We start from the raw sequence: 14,001 nt of genomic DNA on the forward strand, positions 1-14,001 counted from the left end.
AGAATGAGGAAAGAAAGTAATACCAAATGCCTCGTGACCTTGCCACATCACCGCGTCATGACCTCTCATGTGCCTATCCCTGACCTCTATCCTCACTGAGTCTTCCCTTTATTTTCTTCTTGTCTGCTTATATCCCTCGTCCACCATGTCAATCTGTCGCCTTTTTGTCCTCTGTCATCTCAATTAGCATCTGTATTTTTTATTGAGAGGGTGTTGTTGGTAAGTCTGACCAGCACCTATCCCCTCGCCCAACTACACGCCTAACACCCCTTCCCCCTCTCCCCAAAGACGATCTTGGAATAATGTTTTTTATTGTCAGCAATTTAGCTTCTTTTGACGTACATTTTGTGTCGTCTTTTTTATCTCTTCCATTTTACCTGCATTGAAGTTTATTAGAAGGGAACTTGTATTATTGTTTAAAATATTAAAATATTTTTAGTTCGCTTGAGCAAAGCGAGGTCGAGGTCGTTTATTCCTGATATGTGAAATACCCTGTAACCCATGAGTACAGAAAACAGACTTTTTGGAACACCAGCTACATTTTTCATCCAATCATCATGTAACTTTAAATAAATAAATAAATAAATCTGCAAGTGGAGGCACTCCTACATTGAAAGTTTCATGTCAATCACTGAAGTGGTTGCTGAGAAAACAATTTAAATGTGAAAAAGTGAGGGCCTTGGTTGATATTCCATAACATAGTCAAGGATGGTTGTGGATGCCTACTCCTACTTTAAAGGTATGAATGGCCTGAGGAAAATCTTGTGCTGTCAGGGAATGAGAAACAAACAATATGGCACTGTAATCTTGCTTGCTATTCTTGTGTTCCTGTTCGTTTTTCATCATGTCCGGTTCAAGTTTTCTAAGAAAGTGCCCTGGAAAACGGAATGCCTCCACGTGCCGCCGAAGAGTCTCTGCTTATTTGAGACAACTGGCCTTGGCTGTGCTCTCCTCTTTCCTTGAAGGACGAGTCAGACTTTTCTTCTGCTACCAATCTGGATGTTTCCCGGTTCTGCTTTCAGGCATCCTTCCTGCTCTACCTTCCAAGCCATGGTTCACAGATTCCTCCCCTGAACATTTTATTGCCAATAAATTTGCTTTTTCTGCCTGGAAGACCAATGCAGTTGGAGGTGATATCCTAACGTTTGTCAAGCTCCCAGCCATGGCAGTATGTTTGCCATCTTCAAACAGGTCAAAGCTCTCAACCACATAAATCTCAAAATAAAGCTCTCCCCTATGTTTCCATTGTCAAGACCGAGGGGCAGTTTGAAACGTCAGTCTCCAGTCTGCGCTTCACTTCAGCTACATCACTCATGAAGGATGGATCCACGATGGAGATTGCTCACAATAAAGAGTGGTGTCACTTTTTGCTCCAAAACTCAGGTCCCAACTCCATCTCTGTCATCTCATTGAGGTGGAGAAGAAACACAAAATAAAGATTTTAAAGGTCGTAGAAAAAACACGTTTTCTCTGGAAGTTTACTGCTGTTTTATCCAGTGTCTATTACATCACCTTATTTAACACGTTACATTAGTTGTCCATGCCTGTTGTTTGTGTCCTTTATGACCTCCTTAAAAACAGTAAGTTTCCTGTTTGGAATGATTTTCAATTTTGTTTGACTACCAGACGAGCAGACAGACTATTTTTTTTATTTTTTAAATCTCACTCTTGTCTGCCCATTTGTGATCCAGTTGAATTCAGACGATGTACTTTTTTTGTATGCATAGTCGAGGCTTGTGGAAGACTACAAGTGACTAAGTACTGCTGAACTACAGGTTATTTATGCCTATTCATGTTCAAAATATAACATTCAATTGAGCATAAACTGATGTCTGTAGACAGACTGACAGACAGAGTGAACCAATTGCTTAACGCTGCTTTTTGCTTCGTGTGCTCGGGGTATCGATGCCTACGGATCATCAAAGCCTACTTTCCTGAACGGGCTCCTCTTCTATCTTTTCTTTTAAAGTCCTTCACCTCTGGTTGTCTTCTATCCACTCAGAAAATAGCCATTGTTATTAAAATTCATCAAAAGAGCAGGAGTTCAGGATCCTCTTGAGACGTATCTCTGAAATGTTTGACGCGGTTTGACTACATGGTGGAAAATAATTATATTCGTATTTGTATTTCTCGGCTTGTGGAAGAGCTGTTGTGATGTCGACAGGTGTATGCAGATGTTTAAGAAACAGAATCAATTCTAAATGTGCAAGGCAAGCAGTTAAGAAATACAGAATCAAGTAGGGGTGCTCAGAGGGCTTTGTTAACAATGTGCTTGCCAATGAGCTTTCTCGTCGGCGTTCAACCTCCAGACAGGTTCAAACGTAGCTAACAACTGCGGGTCCTGATGTGGATTTGACTAATTTTTCCCTTGACATCGCCACCTTCTGTGAGAACAAATTTAATGTTTTTGTTTGACGTCATTCAAATGGTGAATCCCACGAAACACTGGAACACCAGAAGCATCACGTGATTAGTGCCGCATGCAAGGGAAAGAAATAACTGCAGACCTTATATTCTTCATCTTGGTTTGTGGTATTCACTCAAATTATTAGTCATAAATAACTTGTGTTTTTAAGCGGTGAAGCTGCTTCAGTATTTGGCTATGTTCTTCCTTCCTTCCATCTGTCCATCCATCCATCCATCCATCTGCCTGTCAAAAATGAAGAAGAAACTTTGTAACCCAAGGTGTGTAATTCCAGAGGGTTCTTGAGGGTAATTCTAAAGGGTTTTATAGGGTAACTCAAAGGGGTTTGAAGGGTTTTTGGGGGTTTTTTGTTGAGTAGGAGGAAGAAGAAGTGAAATGATGTGGTGAAATCACATACTTAGAGAAGATGACAAAGGCAATATCAAAAAGAGAATGTTTGGGTGGTTAGCAGGGTTAGGGTAACATGTGCACAGCCATACCTGAGCACCATTGTCAGCATATTAGCTCGCCGGATCCTTTTCAATGTAAAATGGTTGTTGAGAGACTGGTGTTATACAATTGAGAGTGGCATGTTGGCTCAGTAGCAAGATGTGTGCTCTTTTATATAACGCGAGCAAATACAACCTGTTGCTTCACTGATGGGGATATTTAAACTGGGGGGGGGTGAGAGTGGAGGTGGAGTGAGGAGGGGTAGAGGGCAAGGAAGGGGTGTGAGGTAATTGGAGCTGGGAAGTGGGGGAGAATGGGGAATTGTTGGAGAGCAAGGTCTCACCACACATTGCGATACACTCTGGGAGGGAGCGAGGATGATGGGGGGATAGAGAGGGGGGTAGTGGAGAGGGAAAAGGGGTGTTCTGGACGTGTTTGTGAGTGGGACTTGACAGCGTGAGGGGAGGGGGAGGCAAGGTAGCATGAGGTGAGGGGAGGGGGAGGCAAGGGGAGTGGAGGCAGCATATTCGGGCATTACCGTAGCGATAAAATGCGTCCAAACACCGATATTTAAGTATTAAAAAATATAAGCCCATTCTATCTATCTTCCTGGGAGGGAGTATTAAAAAAACCCCATGCTATCTACCTGGCAAAGGCCTGTCGACATGCATGCCCCTCTCCCTAATATACGTTCTTCAAGCCTCCTCAGTCTGTGCGAGCCATGTACACACACCGGCAATATACTCCTCCTTTGACTCGCATATATGCACGGATTTCCCCACATCTGCCCTGCACAGTGGCACGTCCCACGTGGCTTCGATGCCACAGTACGTCTGCTCCCCATGTGGCTTCAGCACTGCAGCATGTCTGCTCCCGCCGTGCAGAAGCACATGGTTTACGAGACGGCCACATAACCTCCTACACAGCGCCACACACCACGGTCCCAGGTGTGAGTTAGAGTTCAGATCATGCGCTTGCGAAATTTGCGCACTGCACACACACAAACAAGTATGCAGGCATGCACACAGCGAATGGAGAATTATGTGTACCCATTTGTACCACGTCTGTGTGTGCTGTCTACGCACCTCTTTGTTTTCAACAACTGCTAACGATTAATATATTGCAACAATTATTCATATATTTACATTAATATTTTCTCATGAAAGCAGATCATACAAAATAGTAAAAACTACAAAGAAAACTGCACCCGTAATTGCTGAAAAAAATAGGACCCCTGTGGACTGCATCGCCATGGCCTGCAAAAGCAGGTTCCAGACCATGGCGTTGCGCTCGACGATGTTCTACTTTCTGCACATTCCTTAATGTTTTCTTCATGCAATATAATCGTACAAACAGCAGAATTTTTTTAATGTTTCATGCCTTGCTTCAATAAATACATTTGGCTATAAAAATTGGTAATCTGTTGAAATTTTCATTTTTCATTTCAGATTTTGACGCTTATTTAGTCCATGAGATCCAATTCTCAAATCAGGTATAATATTTCGATTATATTCTTACGAATTTGGAAACTGATCTCACACAACATTCAGGGTCCTTTCGCTCAGTTATCTCGGTAAGTACGTGTTTTATAGATATCTCCCGTCCCTTGTTTAATGGGTAAATAAATGTTAAATGCGCTGTGATTTATTTTAATAGTTAGGAGTTTTATTGAGATCCACCAGAGAAGAAGAACAACCCTCCTCTACAAAAAGTATGGTCAGAAACGAACGACAACTCCCACCCCGATATTCTGAGAAGTAAACAGAATTGATGGTTGGGGCGGGTCCCTCAGAACGGCATAAACAAGTAGGTTGTTGATCAACTCCTACCCCAGGGACTTTCCCCGCGTGCCAGGAAGGGGGTAGGGGAGCGCATCGGAGCGAATATATGACTGAGAAAGACCGAGCCAGACAGGAGAGGAACAGAGCTGGTTAGAGCCGAACAAAAAGACAGAGCCAGAGCCAGCCAGGAGGAGAGAAGGGAGGGAGGAAGCGAAGTGAGCTGGCGGGCGCTCCTGTCGTTGTCGTTGTCGTCGTCATGGCCTTGGTGGTCGCCACTGTGGTTGTCGTCTTGCTGGGCTCGTCGTGCTGGTCTTGGGGGCTCATCGAGCTGGTCTGGAGACGTCGTCCTGTCCTGCATTCGTCGTCATGGACAGGTCCAAAGTAGACCCTGGCCTCCGCTCCTCTACCCTCCGAGCTGAAGGCCGAAATAAAGGCATTAGCCACCACTTCTGTCTGTGTGTGTGTCTGTGTGTGGGCCCGTCTAATAAGTAGTGAATTTTATAAGTGCTTTCGTGCTGTATATACTTGCATTGCTTTAGTCGGTATAAATCTGCTCTCATGTGCTTCCCTCATTCCCTGCCTATTATAAATAAATACCCCCAATTGTTTAAATGTACTCAGCTCGTCGTGTCATTTCTCCATGGACTGGGTGTGTGGTGCGTGTGGGAAAGTGAGCAGCCATTGCCGCTGTAGCGGAGTAACAGGATAATCGGGCCAGCGGAATTCGGCGATTACTAAACCGCTCGGCATCGCACACGGAACGGGCTCGCTCAAGCGGCTCGCTTCTGCACGAGTTCCGCCGAGGGTGAAGTACCCTGGTAGCTGGATCACGTGGGTACTTGGGTAAGTTGAAGTTGGCAATTAACCCTACCCCACGTGATCTACCCATTGGCGTATTTCGGTCCAAAATAGCCAGGACCCGCCGGCGATCTGTAATTCCGGGCGATCGAGCCAAGACGGCCCCACTGCTCCATCAAGGGTCGTGCTCGTGGCGACGCGCCAGCGAAACCACAACAATATGCTTTAATTGGTCCATGAGAGGAGAACGTGTTTCCCAGTTGAGGCATTTTTGAATAGGCCAAACAAAATGATGAATTAAGATCCCAGCAAGCTGACACAGGGCTGACCAAGGATGATGCCTTGCGAAAGGATAATTAAATAAGGCTGTTACTTATCTTCAAAAGGGGTGTTTAAATCAACCCAAACATCCAATTTTCAATCTTGCACTACCTTGGAGTTCCCTTAGTCTGCATGCAGTTTCAGGCCACTAGGTTTCATGGTTTTGGAGTTATGGAGGAGAGACACTGACACACACAGACACAGACAGACACACACAGACACAGACAGACACACACACACACACAGACAGACACACACACAGACAGACACACACACACAGACAGACACACACACAGACACAGACACGCACACACACAGACACACGCAGACACGCAGACACGCAGGCACGCAGGCACGCAGGCACACAGGCACACACACGCACACACACTTATTGGTATAGATATTTATGAAAAAACCAGCGCCTACCTGTCCATTTCCCCACCCCAAATTGTGCTTTCCTTGAGATCCTACCGATCAATTACTTGATCGCCATTACCCTTTGTGTCAAGAGTTTGTCACTCTTCTCCCTACGTCCTCACAATCGCGCCTTGAAGATGTTCCACCCATCATGTAATGAAATGCTTCTTCCACCTTCATTTTTCCATGGACCACGTCCAACGACAACCAAACCTTGAAAGTTTAATATCGAATTGCACGGTAAAATGTTGGATTAAATGTGAATTTATGATTAATGTGTCTATCACATTTCTTCATGTTTCTCACCATTTTTTTTCCATACACATTCAGTATGGAGGGAAAGAGCCAAGTGTTGTTGGTTCACTGTTGCATGGCAACGACAATTCTTGATTTGGCCTTTATTTATTTCAATGTTTGTCAACTCCGACAATATCAACTGGAATCAAAATGGATGTTTAATCATGCTCCTTTGTTGCATCACATTCCTGACAGAGGATTTCCTTTGTTCCTTGTGACGTGGACTTTTTTGACGGTTATTATCTTTGTGTTATCATGGGTGGGGCTTTGGGGCAATAGGAGCTTGATATTTTGGGGAAAGGATAGTTAATTGCAACAAATTTGCAAATTTTTAAATTTTTTTAAAATTAGTGACTTACAGAAACTGAATGTTGTAGCAAATGACTTCAAGCCACGAAAGCAAAATGGGTGATTAAGAAGGCGCAAGGAACTCTCTGTTGTGAATGAATCTTCTTTTCTGTTTTGCTTGACTGTAACTTACCTACCCTCCCATTTCTCCCCAATTCTCCATCCTTTTCTTGGTTTCCTCTCCTTCCTTTCTGCATATGTAATTTGTAAATGGTTACTTCTGGTGTTTACTGAATTTTGTGCTTGGGAGCAACTCTGCATTACAGTTGTGTTCCTCGCCCCGACCCCTCCCCCACATTTTTTTTTTAACGTGAATTTGGCACAGACTTTCATCCGCAATCCAATCAGACCATCTTAGCTGTGTTTATCCTGCTGTTTGCCGCTACTTTTGCCTTCCAACAGAGATGTTATCCCCATAAATACACAAAATCATTTTAATGGTATTTCTGTGCTTTGAAAGCTTTTGACATCACTGAACCTCATGGAGATGCATTTGTGGTTCTGGATGCTTTTATTGACATTTGATTGTTTGCAGATTCAGCCCGAGGAGGTGTTGATGCCACCACATCCGTCCTTGTGCATGCTCATTCTGGAATGTCCTGATGATTCATTTGTTGAACCTCTTTGCTCCAATGAAGACGTATGTAGGTATGGTTATATGATCCATGTCCTGAAACTTTTAAGTTACTCACTATTTGGGCTCTGGATAGCTGCTCTGTTAGTGTTCCACTCTTATTTATCTGGGTTCTGGGTTCAAACCCAGGAAGGCTCGTATTTGAATATAGCTGCTATTTTGGGATTGGGTCTTGCACAATTAGGCATTTGAATACTACAGCTGACTTTGTTGTAGACATGAAGACAGAATATGTAATGGTATTGTTTTCAAGAGTAGACTTTAAGTGAGAGTCCACAATTGCCATTCTTTAATTTATATTTATTTCCAGCAAATACAACCCGTTGCTTCGTTGATGGGGGAGCGGGTATTAAGAAAGGGGGGAGGGGGGTTGAGAGAGGAGGCAGGAGGGAGGGGAAGCTAGGACGGGGGTGGGGAGAGCTATGCCTCACCAAGCGTTGCTATACCGTGGGAGGGAGGGATGTGAGGAATGTGTGTGTGTGTGTGTGTGTGTGTGTGTGTGTGTGTGTGTGTGTGTGTGTGTGTGTGTGTGTGTGTGTGTGTGTGTGTGTGTGTGTGTGTGTGTGTGACGCACATGGAAAAAAAAATTGGGGTTAGGAAAGAGAATGATATGTTATGCTTAATGACTGAACACACACACGCAAAAACAAACTCATGTCAGAACAGCTGAACACACAACGACACAAAAGAGTTTGTAATGTAATCCACTGGCACATCTGAAAAAACTTTGATGTCCCAGTTCCAGTAAATTTGTGGGAGTATGAACCAAAAGTAATCACTGAAAACATGGAAGGACCTTCCGCTCACGAATGAACTAATGATCCCATTGAGCGTGAACATCGAAAAGAAAGTGTTGCGACCAAATATCATACTGAGGTACAAAAGAGAGAAGAAGGCATTGCTGATTGAGATGTTAATACCAGTGATTTTAGATTATACGATGCAGAAATCAAGAAAATGACATAATACCAAGACGTCAAGAATGAAGTGAGAAGATCCTGGAAGCTGAAGAATGCCAAAGTTGTACCAGTGATAGTGTTACGAATCTGGAAGCCATGAGCACTCAACATACAGGTCCTATAGAACAGTTATATCGGTAAGTATGTGTTTTTTAGTTGGGGTCCCCGTCCCTCCTTTAATGGGTGAATAAATGTACATGCGCTGTGAGTTATTTTGATAGTTAGGATTTTTACATCGCTCACAACTACGGCTACGACATCTACAACTACAACAACAACGCCATCTTCACTCTCACAGTGACAACCCGCTACTCCCGACATTCTCCGCGTGCTCGCTGGTATGCGGGCGTGTTCGGAATTCGTTCGGGGATGGAATTCCATTCCCAAATATGGTCATGAACCGGTTCGCTTGGCTGCGTGCCAAATAAGGGAATGCGTCGTGTCCCACCCAATAAGAGCGGGCCACGATGAGCGGACTGAATTCCATTCCCAAATATGATCATGTACCGGTTCACTTGGCTGCGCGCCAAATAAGGGAATGTGTCGTGTCCCACCCAATGAGAGTGGGCCACGATGAGCGGACCATGCCCGAGAGCGACAAAAGGAACGGAGAGCAAATAATCGGGTGGATCTGCTCGAGCGGGTAGGAAAGAATCTACGCCCCGTATTCACGAGCGCGTGTTCTGGTTCCCGGCTCATCTTGTCGCTGGCGTGTTCTGGTTCCCGGCTGATCTCTTCGCTGGCGTGCTCTGGTTCCTGGATCATCTCGTCACTGGCATGGCCTGCGTCGGCTGCCCTTGGTCCGTTCGTGCCGACTGGTGCTCCGGGAAGGTACGGACGTCGAGCCGCGCGCTCGTGGCCAGGTAGACTGCCACTTTCTCCTCCCTCAGCTCGACTTCCCTCCGAGCTGAAGGGATAATAAAGACCATTTTGGGTCCGTTTCTTTTGGGTGTGCGTCTGTGTGTGGACCCATCTTTAAGTCGGAATTGTTAAAGTGCTTGTGTGTAAATTTGCATTCTCTATTAGTCGTGATAACTCTGCGCTTACGTGCTTCCCTCGTTTCCCCGATTACTGTGAATAAATACCCCGTTTGTTAAATGTATCAGTTCGTTGCTGTGTTTCTTCCATCGGCTTAGCATGGCGCGTGTTGGTCCAAATGTACATTTACAGCGGCAACAGCCTTTGTAATTCACCGACAGGACTTCGGCAACCATCCGCACGGGTCGGGCCTGCTAACGGCTCGACTCGACGAGTGCCGTCGAGGGTGTGAATACTCGGTAACTCGCTACGTGGATCTCGAGGTATTTTTAAGATTGGCAAATAACCCTGTACCACGTGGTGGAATTATTGACTATTCACGGTCCGGTAAGGGACCCGTACCTCGGAGTTTTCCGAAAGGTACGATCTAGATTCCGGGTGTTCGGTAGAGTCGACCCTACTGCTCCACCTAGCGGTCGTGCTCGCAGCCGATACCCGGCTCTGCAACAATAGCTGGACCTACAGGAATGATGACAAAGAACCTCACAGAGATATTTTTCATAGGGGCAGTACCCCTGGGCACTCACCTGGTAGAATCTGGATAAGATAACCAGGCAGCCACTGGTAGGCATGGATGACACACAAAATATATAATGGAGAAGGAAGTAAATACCTCTGGATTTTTTATTAAAAATTTTTTTTTTAATGCCATGAACAAACCTTGGTACATCACGGGTGATAAAAGTTGTCATCAAGTTTCATCAAAATTGTGTGTGTGGTTTCAGAAATGAAAGCAAATACATATTTTGGAGGGAACCCCCCCCCCTGAAAACCCCTTGGACACCAATTTTGTTTTATGTCATGAACAAACTTTAGTGTATCATGGGTGATGAAGATGATGGTCATCTTATCGGAATTGTATGTGTCATTTTGAAGAAGAAAGCAAATACATATTTTGGGGGGCAACCCCCCCTTAAATTCCTTGGAGCCCGATTTTTCTCATGTCATGAACAAACTTTGGTACGTCGTGGGTGATGAAAGTTGTCGTGAAGTTTCATCGGACGACGCGCCATCCCATAAGCTCCCTGGAACTACTTTAAAGGTGAGCTAAAAAAACATCTCTGGGAATATTATAACAAACGAACTACAGTTGGAAGCTGTCTGGAGCTCAGCAACGATCCTGAAGAGAGCCCTCGACACAAACCTAAGAACAGAAAACTTCACAGCTTGGTCCATGAATCGTGACTCCTTTCCAAAATGTAGGTGGATGCTTTGAGCCTGCCCTGGGAGGACTCCATTCCACATTCTGAAACTCGCATATGTAGAATATCTCGCGCGCGCGCACACACACACACACACACACACACACACACACACACACACACACACACACACACACACACACACACACACACACACACACACACACACACACACACACACACACACACACACACACACACACACACACACAGACACACACACAGACACAGACACAGACACACACACACACACACACACACACACACACACACACACACACACACACACACACACACACACACGGTGATGGATACTTTGAGATGTGGTAGGTCTATGTTTCACCTCCTGAAACAGATCCACATGTGGAAATAGTAGACAACATCACCTTGCACGTACACACACATACGCGTGCACACTCACAAACACACTCATACGGAGGTGGATACTTTGAGACCTGGGGGGCTCCGTTCCACTTTCTGGAACCCCTATATGGAGCTAACAACCAACAACCAATAACCAATAACACACACATTGATGCTAAGTGCTATTGTGGTAATACAGTTTATATACATACACACGCATCAAGTAAATAAAAACTATAAACATAAAGATTTACCTTGAAACAGCGTTCTTTGAAAGAGGAATTAAAGTGGGTAATTTGTGAAACTCAATTTAAAAAATGTATCAAGCCACAGAACACAAAATGTCAATCGATACTCTGTGTCTTCACAGCTCGAACAAACATGGCGATCACCTGGTCGAATGGACCTTTATGTGTTTTTTTTTCAATGTATTGATGTCAAAGTGAGAGGTGGATAACAAAAGGATATCCCACAAGAAGGTTAAACAGTGATGTCCTAGAAAAATGAAATTGCACATTTTTGTGGATGAGACACCTCCCGAGGCATCCACCACACTGCAACACAGGACCCAACAAAGGCGGAAACGTACGATGTGAGATTGAAATCGATGTGAGATTGAAAGTACGGGTACTTTTTCCTGAAACTAACAAGCAAGCAGTTTCGAGAGCACTCAACAAGTGGCTTAAGCACTCAGGCAAGCACTCCAACGAAACAGTTGATTAAAAAAGGTGCCCTTGGCACGCAATTAGCGATCACCGAACCGTTATATTCAACATACACCTCCCAGAGACACCCAAAATGTCACGCATGTTCGAATTGGACAAATGAACACTTTTCTAGGAGTCGGAATTGCTTGTAAGTTCCATTCTGGAGCTTAAATTTTGTAAATCTTAGTTTAAGAGATACTTGTAGCCTGGTGTTGGCGCAGTGGTTAGGGCAGACGCTTGGGATCCAAAACGTCCTGAGTTCAAGCCCCATTGGTCCACTGAATTAATACACCAGGGGGTTGACTCAGCCTGTCATCCTTCTGAGGTCGGCAAAATGAGTACCAGTATACTGGGCCGGTGTATACCCCGGTTAAAATAGGTGTACCATATCCCTGTGTCGTAAGAGGCGACCAGGGTTGCGTCAGGAAGGGCATCCGGCGTAAAACGTGCCAAATCACTATGCGGATCATACGGATGATCCGCTGTGGCGACCCCGAATGGGAGCAGCCGAAAGAAGAATAATAATAAGTTTAAGAGATACTTGTGGCGAGAGCATGTGCAGAAATGAAATAAAACAACGAATGCTGATGTCTCCAGGTGTTTATAAGCATTGTAACATGCCCAGCGATTTGTAGCTCTGATGAACAGGCATTGGATAATGTGAGTGAGGAAAGTGAAAAAAATAACCTATCGTTCAGAAATCGTTGCGGCCTGTTCCAAGTCAAGGCAAAGTTGAGCAGGCCAAAAAACATAGCAGCTTCAGACCCCACCAAAGTTACCGAGGAAGTGCCGTAAGACCCCAGACAGCGAGGTGGCTGAGGATCACCTGATGAAGGATGTAATTAAATAAGGCTGTTACTTATCTTCAAAAGGGGTGTTTTAATTAACCCAAACATCCAAATTTCACTCTTGCACTTCCTTGGAGTTTTTTTTTAGTATGCATGCAAAGTTTGAATACACATTGCCTTTTATTAGTACAGAATTCTACATGTCATATGTAGATGGTCCCCAGTAAGACGAGGAGAGAGGAGGAGATTGCGACCATACTTTGTGCAGAGCGTTGGTGCTGCTTAAGCAGTCTCCTTGGCTATTGGGCACAATCCTGGACGGGTCGCCACTCCAACACAGTATACCAGCATGCTGGCACTCATTTTACCGACCTCGGAAGGATGACAGGTCGAGTTAACCCCACCTGGTATTAATTCAACAGCTGAGTGGGATTTGAACTCAGGATCCTAAAATCCCAAGCCCACCACCCTAACCATTAAGCCAACAACAGGTATAGTGAGACAAGGGATAGATAGAGAATGGCAAAAACAATCCTTTCGGAAGTTTTTGTTGTTGCTCGTTTACTCCTCTCGGGAGCACCAGGCCATCCACTAATGTTGTTTATATAGCCGAGAATTTGTCCCTGGACAAGCCTCTGCTCCACTGAAGGCTGCTACCGAAGGAGGCCTACTCAGAGTGGGAAATTTCGTATTTGGCCACTCACACCATACAGCAATGGCCTACTATTTTTCAAAAGCTACCATGAGATCTTTAACATACACATGCTAACAGATGGGACAGCTGGGTTGGCACCCATCTGAATGATGATGCAGCGCCTCTTTTACAATACCACCAAAATAGCACTTTGTGGACATCAAATCCAGATGGGACAACTGGAAGTTGAGTATGCTACTCATGAGCTATCCCTGTAGCTCCATTTTAGGAATCGCATTTGATATACCTCGTGTTTTTATATTAATGTAACCACAGTGTGGCTGCCCCATTGCTTTTTCCAAATGTATGCCCATTTAATAAATTTATACTGCTCTAAGTAATATTGTTACGAATCTGGAACCCATCGCACACAACAGCCAGAGTCCTTATTGATCAGTTATATCGGTAAGTATGTGTTTCTAGGTAGGGTCCGGTCCCGTCCTATGTTTAATGGGTGATTAATTGTACGTGCGCTGTGAATTATTTTAGAGTTAGGATTTTTACATCAACAACAACAACACTCTGCTCGCGGCATTGTCCGCGTTCTTCATGCGTTCGCCGGCATGCGGGCGTGTGCGTAATTCCATGCCCCAGGCGGTGTGGATTTCGCACCAAATATGGTCACGAAGCGTTTCGCTCTGGCTTGGCCCCAAATATGGGCAAGGAGCGCTTCGTTCAGGTTTCGCACCAAATAAGGGTATGCGTCATTTTCCGCCCAATGGGCGATGCGCGGGCCAAAGCCGGGGCAGTCCTTCTCAAGAAGGCGGAGCCGCGACACGCCATCCACCCAATGGGAGCAG

The 14,001-nt window shown here is 44.9% G+C and overlaps 1 protein-coding gene across 1 annotated transcript in view; it reads left to right on the plus strand.

Annotated features, from left to right (window-relative positions):
• ELAC2 (elaC ribonuclease Z 2) overlaps positions 1-14,001 on the plus strand; it is a 103,735-nt gene that overhangs the window by 26,580 nt on the left and 63,154 nt on the right. Inside the window, exon 10 of the mRNA XM_085857167.1 lies at positions 7,352-7,464. Coding sequence (XP_085713293.1) covers positions 7,352-7,464 — 113 coding nt within the window. The remainder of the gene's footprint in view (positions 1-7,351; positions 7,465-14,001) is intronic.

This window comes from Eptatretus burgeri, chromosome 15, assembly GCF_056783735.1.
Source record: "Eptatretus burgeri isolate ZD-2024b chromosome 15, Ebu_testis_v1, whole genome shotgun sequence".
NCBI classification, from domain to species: Eukaryota; Metazoa; Chordata; class Myxini; order Myxiniformes; family Myxinidae; genus Eptatretus; species Eptatretus burgeri.